The 10,727-nt window shown below is 33.7% G+C and overlaps 1 protein-coding gene and 1 non-coding gene across 2 annotated transcripts; both read left to right on the forward strand.

Annotated features, from left to right (window-relative positions):
- The first annotated feature begins 528 nt into the window (after positions 1–528).
- On the forward strand, positions 529–4,693 carry LOC109241302 (SH3 domain-containing protein 2-like). Its single transcript, XM_019408026.1, has 10 exons — positions 529–753; positions 1,695–1,814; positions 1,897–1,966; positions 2,054–2,205; positions 3,128–3,229; positions 3,513–3,713; positions 3,811–3,873; positions 3,991–4,134; positions 4,251–4,325; positions 4,434–4,693. Exons 1-10 carry the CDS (start codon positions 694–696, stop codon positions 4,548–4,550), a joined length of 1,104 nt encoding a protein of 367 aa, XP_019263571.1. The 5' UTR covers positions 529–693; the 3' UTR covers positions 4,551–4,693.
- A 5,734-nt stretch (positions 4,694–10,427) lies between these two features.
- On the forward strand, positions 10,428–10,499 carry TRNAE-CUC. Its single transcript has one exon. It is a non-coding gene; the product is annotated as a tRNA-Glu (tRNA).
- Positions 10,500–10,727: the final 228 nt, after the last annotated feature.

Genomic DNA, 10,727 nt, shown 5'->3' on the forward strand with positions numbered 1-10,727 from the left:
GTGCTATCCATGTTGTAAATCTAAACTTACGTTGCCTATGAATTGTAACTCTATGGGAACCTTGGAAACTAACTTATCTACAATTAATGTGGTGATCTAAAATGAACTAAAAATGTTAAATATACTATCTCCCTTTGTTGAATAAATGAAAGCATGATCCCCTTATTCGTGTTGAGTTGGGTAGATAGTGTTTGGTAAGGCTTGCTCAGTTGGGATCACTTGATTGAGCGCCGGTCACGCCTCCCGAGGTTGGGGCGTGACAATACTCTTATTAATTGGTGTATAGTCTTAATGAATTTAGAAAATAATTTGGAATGAGTAATTAATGATAAGGGCAAAATAAAAATAATAAATTTTTTTGTAATGCGAAAAGTAACAAGTAAAAAGTAAAAATTTATTTTTAAAATACTTGACAAGTAAAAGTGAACGGAGGGAGTAACTAAACGGCCGGAAATTAGTTAGGTCAAAATCAGAATTTAAGAAGTTATTTGGAGAAAATTAATAAAGGACAAGCGAGATAACGGGCGAAAAAGTGACAAGTGAAACAGAAGCAAGTACGGAGTCCAACAAGTTTCAAACAAAAGTAACAAGAACTGAGTTCCGACACATTTTTTGAAACAGAAAGTTGAGACAACTCTCCCTCTTCTTTCTTTTCATCTGTTGACTGCTGTCGACTGTGGTGGTGTGAAGGAAATGGATGCAATCAGAAAACAAGCTACTAAGCTCAGAGAACAAGTTGCCAAACAACAACAGGTAATTTCCCTCTTTCTATCTTTAGTATATATCTATAGGTGAAGAAATGAACCCTAACTGTACTCTTAACTCTTTCTCTTGTCTTTTTTCTTTTCTTTTTAATCACTTCTTTTTCTTTTTCTTTTCTGAAAAAAAATAAGAAAATAATAAATGACATGGTTTGTGGCAGAGTCACAGACTCTTCTGTGTAAAGCTTTAATCCTTTTAAGAATAATATTACATATTCAGAAACTGCATAGAGATACTGTAAATCAGAAATTTTATGTAGTCAAGAATATATATATTTAATTTTAAACATCATAGTAAAAAAGAAAACAGTTTGACTTCCTAAATAGTAACAGTGCCAAGGAATTTGGACAAAGGAGTGTGTTCTTCAAGCTGTTCTTTTTTTTTTCTTTTGTGATTAGGAAGAATAGAGGCGGCCCTCCATTGGAAGCAGAGGCGGATGCAACGTGTTACTATCGGGTTCATCTGAATCCAAATACTTTTGACGCGGAACATAAATTCATGTGTAAAAATCCATTAAAATCGTAATAAATTGTAGGTATGAACCCATAACTTTAAAAATACAATGAGTTTAGTTCTAATAACCTTAAAAGTTGAACCCATAAAGCTTAAATCATGGATCCGCCTATGACCAGAAGGAGAAGGTCCTCGACAGCAATATCAAGTAGCATCGCCTTCGTAAATCCTTGCTCTAGTGTAACCGTACATTGAATATGTTGGAGTTTAAGGCATGGGAAGAAAGAATTCCTCTTGTGTTCATTTGTGTCTTACATTAGCCCTATTTATATGGGGTATTTACGTAGTACTAAACCCTTCTCTACCAATGTGGAACACTATACATACTACTATACATACTAACTCTCTAACACTTTCCCTTAAGCCGGTGCATGTAAACGATGCGTCTTTGTTGATTCTTTGCTATTTTTTATGCTTAGGCTGTCTTCAAACAATTTGCTAGTGGACTAGGTGGCCAAGATAATAGTGTTACTGATGAAGTAGAGTTGCAACAGCATCGAAAACTTGAGAAGCTGTACATTTCTACTCGTGCTGGCAAGGTTTGACAAAACTCCCCCATTTTAGAATGTCTTGTTTGGATTCTTTTTTTTCTTTATCCTTTGTATCCTGTTCTGTCACTAGCACTTCCAAAGAGATATTGTCCGAGGTGTTGAAGGCTACATCATCAGTAGCTCAAAGCAAATTGAAATTGGTCAGTCACTGAAATTTCTTCTTACGTACATGTGTAATCTCTAAGGCTTATTTTTTCACTAAGGTCCTACATACATTCCTTTTTTAGGTACTAGGTTGGCAGAAGATAGCCGAAAATATGGGGCTGAAAACACATGTACAAGTGGCAATACGTTATCTAAAGCAGCATTAAGTTATAGTAGGGCTCAAGCTGAAATTGAGAAGGAACGTGAGGATCTATTGAAAGCCCTTGGGACGCAGGTTTGGATCTATTGAAAGCCCTTCTTCATTATCATGTGTGTTTCATCAAATTTTGTTTTCTGTGCAAAAGAATGAGAGGTGCTTGTTCAGGCTGCACTAGGAAAAAATAAGAAAGAAAAAAGTGAAATCTATAGAGTTATTGGATTGTGATTTAAAGGTTACTTTACGTAATTTTGGAGTCAATGATATTTTGATAAGTTGATATTATGCATAAATTTATTTAGATCATATCTAGCTACTCTATCTTCTATGTTTTCCTTTTTGCTTTATTTGTCTTACTGTCTTAGAAGTATTGTTAGATACTGAATACTAGAGTATTGTCGTATACGACAGAAAATTCAGTTAATCTGCAATCATGTCAAAATTAATATTGTTATTTTTACTATGAAATGAGGCTGGAGAGTACACGTGAGCAAAATATTGATGACATTTTCGGTGGTAATGTTCAGCAACCTGTGCCTGGAAAAGTGCAGGTGAGTAGTCTTACAAATAACCAACCAAACTTAGCTAAATTAGCTTACAATGTCTACAACTCAAATCTAAAGGTCAAAACAGTATCTTGGTAATTTTTATTAAGTTGGCCTAGCTTAAGATTGCTGAGATATATGTTCTGACTTTTTGTAGACAATCATTTGTTTCCTTTCATCTTTTTCTATTTTCTTGATATAATGAATGTCCTATTATTAGTAGTTTTCATTGTCACAATAACACCATAGCTGTTTATTTGTAACCTGCATTTCATCTTCCAGATGTTCTGGACTTTGTGTATATATAAAAGCTAGATTTCCCTTGTTAGTTGTTACTAAGTGAGCAGTGCCACAAAGAGCTTTCTAATCAGTTGATTTAGATCTTAATTCATTCATGAAATAGTAAGCTAAGTATGGAATTTGTCTTAAATTCTTGATTAAGTTTCAAACTTCAGGTTGCTGAGCCTTTAAGAGCGATGGTTGTGGGAGCTCCACTGGAGGATGCTCGACATCTTGCTCAGCGTTATGATAGAGTGAGGCAGGAAGCTGAAGCTCAGGTAACTTTAAAGAAGAGAAGTGTGTTCATTTGAAGTATTCCCTCTCTACCCACATCCACCTATTGTTGTCTTCCACATTAATCATTCCAGTCAGTATGCTAATATTTTGTATTACTAAACTATAGCTAATATTTGAAACTGAGGCGTGGTTCATTATTTGACTGATTGACTAAACTATTGCCACTTATCGTTTATAAATTGATATCTAGTCATGTATCACTGAGTTACTTGCATGATATCTTGAATTTCTGTAGTTATGCCTACCTTCTTTGGAATAAATCAGGCTATCGAAGTTTCCAGACGGCAGGCTAAATTGAGGGAATCCAATGGTAATCCTGAAAGTGCATCAAGGCTGGAAGCTGCTGAAGCAAAACTTAATGACCTAAAGTCAAACATGACTACTTTGGGAAAAGAAGCTTCTGCTGCCATGACTGCTGTTGAAGCTCAACAACAGAGGTTAACACTCCAACGGCTCGTAGCCATGGTAATACTTGTTTCATTTTACTACTGTAATTCAGTGTTATTTCCTTTTTCAATCAGAGATCTCCATAGAAAGCGCCTTCACTGATTTCTTGTTCAAGGTTGAGGCACAGCGTCATTATCATCAGCGAGTTCTGCAAATCCTTGATCAACTTGAGGCAGAGGTGCGCTCTTTCTCTATCAAAATTGTTGGCCGTATCTTAGTAGTTTTACATCTAGTCTCCTGACTGGTTTATCACTTTTAAATGTTGGGGATTGATGTATGCTCTTTGAGTGCATAGATGATGTCAGAGCGTCAAAGAATTGAAGCATCTCCTAGTTATAATCCGATGCCTCCTCCCCCAGCTTATACTGAAGTTAATGGTGGACTGGCTTCTCAGTCATATGATGGATCCATAGATGGGAAAACTTATTTCTTGGCTGAGGTGATAGTTACTTTACCTCTCTCGCGTTCTTATGAATCAATAAACATGATGGATTACTCTCTTTGTGTTTTTACTTAATTCTAGCTTTTTATTTGTTTATACGTCTCTTACTGCAGGTCGTACACCCATATGAAGCTGAGTCAGATGTAGAGCTCACATTATCAGTTGGTGACTATGTAGTTGTTCGAAAAGTAAGCTTAGCTCTCTGTCTTATGTTATCAGTAATATTTTTCTTTCTGAATTCTCTTCCTTCTCCATCCCTGTATTAGCTGACATTGGTTTATTTGTTTCCGGAAAAGGTGTCAAACAATGGTTGGGCTGAAGGTGAGTGTAAGGGGAATGCAGGTTGGTTCCCATATGGGTATGTAGAAAGACGAGAACGCATTCTCGCGACCAAGGTAGCTGAAGTTTTCTAAATGCTGCCATGTTGCAAGTTGTTATAACTGTATGTATGCACTTGAATTGAATCTCTTGTGCATCTGACTGTGTTATGTTTGCATTTGTAATGGTGTAATCATATTCTTGCAGTAAAAATGGCTTTCTTGTCTTCTTCAGTTTTGACTGAGTTTACCATATTTCTATTTCTTTTCTTCAGCAAGATGGAGGACAATCTTTTTTTTCTACTTTTTGATAATGCTAGGCAGATAAGAGAAATGACANTGGGGAACGAGGGTCGGGTAGGGTTCTTTTAAAAAATTCCGACCGATTCGGTTGGAATTGTCTATTTAGTTTTTTTTTTTTTTTAAAAATACCGACTGAATCGGTTGGAATTGAAGTGAAGCGAGTAAAACTAACTTTTGCGCCAAAAGTTGCGACTGATTTGGTCGGAAATTTTTTAAAATATATAGTTGATATATTATTGACAATTCCGACGGGTTCCGTCTGAAATTTTCGATAATATTTTGCGGAAATTTACGATTTTCTAGTAGGGTCCCCAAACCCCACGAATAGGGGGAGTTTAGTGCACCGATCTCCCCTTTTATAATTATTGATAAAATTTAGATGGCATTGCAGGTTAATTAACTATACTAAAGTGATAATTGTCTATGCAAAAGCATATATGATGTATTTATGGGTTTACTAAAAAATAGATATCCAACACTATTTTCATTCATAGTATAATTGAATTGAATATCTTTTATTAGCATTAGTACTCACTCCGTTCACTTTTACTTGGCACGTTTTGACTTTTCACGCTCCTTGAGAAATAATAAATGAAGTGCATAATTTACCATGATACCCATATTAATTGATGCATATTTTATTAGATTTGAGAAAATGATTTGAAATGAAATAAATAATGTAGCTATAACAGGGAAAAAAAAATTATCTTCTCTTGACATGCATAAAGTTACAAGTAAAAATGAAAATATATTTTTAGTATACATGCCAAGTAAAAGTGAACGGAGGGAGTATTAATTTGACTTTGCTTTAGGATTTATTTAAGTGCCTAACATTTATGGACTATAAACTTATTGGAGCATCCAAAAATTATAAGTCCAAGCTTGAAATAATAAGTTAAAAGATAAAACTATGAAAAAGCTTAAGAAATATATATAAACTACACTACAATAAATACTTTTATGTATTAAATATATTTAAAACTTCTATACATATATCGGGTCGGTTTGGTTTCGGTTTGATTTTTTTAGTTAAAACCAAACCAAACCAAATATGATCGAGTTTGTTTTTTCCAACACATAACCAAATCAAACCAAATCATGCTTGGATTTTTTTTTCTCGGTTTGACTCGGATTATTGGGTAGGTTGATGCGGTCGGTCGGTTTCATTTGTAAACCCCAAATGGCAAGTATGAAGGCACTTTCAAAATTTCATCCATTTCTATGTTAGACAAATTCCTTTGTCCATGCACTAAAGCCTGAGGTTTGGTTAACATGGTCTCTTCTTGGCTTAAGCAAAATTGTCAAAACTGCAAATAAACTTCGCACTTATTTAAAGTATTAACTCACTTACCAACTTTTTTATAAATGTTATTTAGTTAGAAAAGGTTGAGATTTCACTGACTAATTTTAAAAACTTAAATCTCTTTCTATCTGTAACCGAACAGTTCTTGATCTCGACTAAAGTGGAAAAGAATTACTATCATACAGATGCCGATCCCACTCTGGAGGAAGAGGAGACACAAAACCCACTACTTTTTGGGCCTAGATAAAGATTTCAGATGGAGAATTTCGTATTTCCAACAAACAAAAAAAAAAAGAGCCTAGTGTATATAAACACGGGAATCTTACCGAAATGTCTCAAATAAGTTCGGGTTAATTTCACCGATGGTCATCCAACTATGTGTCTATTTCACAAAAGTCACTATTCTATTTTTTGTCACTTAAAAGTCACTCAACTTCATCTTTCTCACTTGAAAGTCATTCCAGCTCAAAACCCATGAAATATTCTACAAAAAATCTGACTTGGCATTAACTTTATTTAAAAAATCTAATAATAATGTCACATCGGCTTAACTGACCATACCCAATTTGGCTTATTTCCCTTCAACCCGATTTGACCTATACCCAAATGAGTTATTAATATTAGACCATCAAAAGGAGAAGACAAGAACAATCATTTAATGCTAAAAAATTATTTACAAAATAACTTTAATGCCATCAATGCCCTAAAAGTCCATAAAAATATTAATAGAACTAGTTTTTGCATCCTTTAGATCATTTTATAATTTTTAATGAAGTTAAAGTACTACCGTAATATCAAAATATTGCTTATTAAGCAATATTAATAAACAAAAATACTGTTCAGTTAGCAACACCCACAACTAAAGTGTATAAGGGAAGTTGTTAATATACATTGCAATCACATGCAACCTATAGCATTAATAGTTTGGACAAAAGAAATTTAGAAAACCCAATTATTAAATTAAAGAATCTAATTCAAAGAGTAACCACAAAGTTATTTTATTACGTGATTTTTTATCTTAACCTATCTAGGTTAGGGTCAAGCGGAGTTGAGAAGGAAATTAGACTAAAATGGGTATTATAATTTAAGCTGACGTGGTATTATTTAAGATTTTTTAATTATATTTAATGCCATGTCAATTTTTTTATAGAATATTTCATAGTTTTGAGCTAGAATGACTTTAAGTGAAAAAGATGAAGTTGAGTGACTTTTAAGTGATAAAAAATAGAATTGTGACTTTTGTGAAATAAACACATAGTTGGATGACCACCGATGAAATTAACCCAATAAGTTCTAACTTACTAACTTTTAGCCATTAATCATAGACTTACCAAAACTAACCAAACACAAACAAAAATTGAAGAACCAAATAAATAAGAATTCTCTCTCCAAGAATCATACACAAAGATCTCCTTCGGAACCTTGGCAAAGGTTGTTTGCCTACAAAATACCTCGTTCGAGTCCCCGGACGAAGGTGAGACCAACCTTATTATGATTAGCGAAGTCCTTTCCAACTCCGTCGAATGGTTTCACTCCTCTTTTCCCCTTCTGCCAGTTCCTTGTCAGTCAGTCGACCCCCCTCCCTCAAAAGATTGTCGAACTTCACGGTTATTCATCCATATATGGGTAATCTCCGGCGGTCAGAGAAGAAAGGATCTCCATGAAAGCAGGAGGTCTTAAACATTAGTCTGTCTTCAAATGCGGGAAGGGTAGACATTCAATACAAATATGATACATATGTAATACAAAAATGATACATTGTGTGATACACATCATCTTTTTCCATGTTCATCTTCTACTTTGAATTTTTAATTCAAACCACCTCAAAACTTTACCAAATCATCCCAAAACTGAGATTGACATAACTTATAAATTCCCTGTAAACATTGCATTGCATCTACTATCTCCAACTCAGCCTTTTTATATTATTATATCGTGATCTGCCTCTAATCATAGCTGTCAGATATAAAATGTTTATTATTGCAAACCTTAGAAAGAAAACATTAGGAGTAAAGGATCAAAAAATTCTTCAACGATATACACAATGGTCAATTTGTGTGTTCTGATTAGGGGCGTACAAATCGAACCGAAAAATCACACCAAATCGAAAAGTCAAATTAAATCGATTAAAAAATCTGATTAGATTTGGTTTGATTTGGTTTGGTATTGAGTAAAAAAACTCGAACCAAACCGACATATAAATATATAAATTTTATATATACTTTTAAGACTTTATATAGAATTTTCTTTACAAAAATTCTAGAAATATTTGGGATTCTCTTATGGAATGTAATATTTAATAGAATATGACGTACTCCATTTTTATTAACCTTAAATAATGGGTTATATGATCACTTTCTTATCAAGTGTTATTGAAATGCAACAATTTCTTTGTTTTTCCATGTTCATATGTCAAGATTTATTAAATTTTTATATCTTTTTCGAATTTGAAGTGGCATTTCGATAATCTAAAATTAAATAGAACTTATCATTAATTAGGTATCATATTAGTTTTTATGTTTAATTATTAAATTCGTTTAACCTTGAAAGTATACATCAACGAAAAATTATTGTCAGACGACTAAAAAAATAACTATCATGTGTTATTAATAAAATTCTACCATAAAATATTTTAATTGATCATATATTTGTCAATTTTTCAATTTTTACTAAACATATATTTACTTATAAAAAGTTTAACAAAGTAAGATTGAAATAATATTCATGTAACAAAAAAATGCGAAAAACCCGAAAAATCAGACAAACCGAACCAATCCAACCCGATATAGTTGGGTCTGGTTTGGTTTTAATAAAAGAACGAAAAAGGGCCAAAACTGCCCCTAGACTATTCGCTTAAGTTTAAAAATACCCTCCGTCCACTTATTTTGTAAAAATTGCCCTCACCATTAAAAATCTGGCCCATTCATGCCCCTAACGTCAACTTTTCGGCCCACTCATACCCTAAAAACTAACAGCCCTATTTTGATTAAGAAATTTTTTTATTATTTATTATGTGTTAATTTCCTATTGGCTTAAATTAAAACCTCACCCCATATCCACTTATTAGCCTACTCCGTCTTAGATTTTCACCCTTCAACACCCACGGATCTCCCTGTCCATCTCAGATTTTTCGGCCTTAATTTAATTTTTAAATTAACATTTTTTATTAAATAAATTTTCTGAGTGAAATCAGGTACTCTTTGAAATTAATGCTTCATTGTAAGATTTTATGGTTTAATAAGTTATTTTTCTGCCAATAGTAATGATCATTGAGCATTTGCAATATTTTTTGTTATATATTTCCTGACAACTCTGCATCCAATTTTCATTATATCAACACCGCCAATTTTAAAAAAGAGACGGTTAAATCAAGAGAAATATTTGAGATCATATGCCTAAAATATGAGAGAATACGACTTATTGGTGAATGACTTATTGGTGAATGTGACTGTAATAAACACTTGATTGAGCTTATTGTATGAAGCAGTAAAGTGTAGTAAGAAAAATTGATGATGAATGATATTTCTGTGATGGAAAAAAATATGAGTATTGATGTGTACATTTAATATACAAAGAAATAGAAAGTGGAAGGTGATTAACTATACGAGAGAGTTTTGTTTGCTTAGGGAAAAAAATAGGTGTATGAGAGTCTAGTTGGTGGAATAATTTTTAAAAGAAAGAGGAGAAAGAAACGGAGGAAAAGGGTCTTAGAATGTGGGTGAGTTTATTTTAATTTAGGTGAGTCGTAAGTTAGGCCAATGGGACGATGACACATGGATATTAATTAAGTTTTTTTTTTTGCCTAACATGGTGTTTGAAAGTTGTATGACGTAAAGTATTGGTGACAAAAAATTTTGGTTGTCTGAAAATAAAACTTTAATGATGTTTATACTAATTATTCAAATAGAGTGCAAGGTCAAAAAAAGGATGAGAAGAACAAGAAAAATATAAACGCACACACGCTAGAGGGGGGAGGGTGGAGGGGGTGGGGGTGGGGGGGAGAGATTTTTTGAGATGGGGGGTATTATTGTACCAACTCCAATAGTCTAGGGGCAGTTTTGACCTTTTTTCCGTTATGACACGTGGAAATTAATTAATTTTTTTTAATCTAACATGGCCGTTAGTCGTAAGGGCATTCTTGAGCCGAAAAGATAACGTTGATGGCAATTTTTTCAAAATAGATGGACGGAGGGCATTATTGTACCAACTCCAATAGTCTAGGGGCAGTTTTGACCCTTTTCCGATAAAAGAACCAATCCGGTCCATGCACACCCCAAGAACCAATCCGGTCCATGCACACCCCTAGTTCTGATAATGTTAGATTTTGATAATATAAATATAAATGATCGGAACCACCTTATATGTTCTCCGTTGTAGTCTAGGTGGTTAGGATACTCGGCTCTCACCCGAGAGACCCGGGTTCAGTCCCGGCAACGGAATCACTTTTCCCACTTTTAAGTAATAAAGGTATCATCCAGAATTGATATATTAGTCTCAGTTACCACTACGTTTTTATTACAGTAGTAGTTACATTCATAGGGAAGATGATAGAGTAGTGAACATAGTAGCTGTAGTTCCTCAACCATCTCTAACCGTAAAGAACAAAACAGTAGAAAAATAAGGGTTGCAATAGTTTTTGGTAACCATTTGCGGAGTTGAAAGTCAAA

Source organism: Nicotiana attenuata, unplaced genomic scaffold, assembly GCF_001879085.1.
Source record: "Nicotiana attenuata strain UT unplaced genomic scaffold, NIATTr2, whole genome shotgun sequence".
Lineage (NCBI taxonomy): Eukaryota > Viridiplantae > Streptophyta > Magnoliopsida > Solanales > Solanaceae > Nicotiana > Nicotiana attenuata.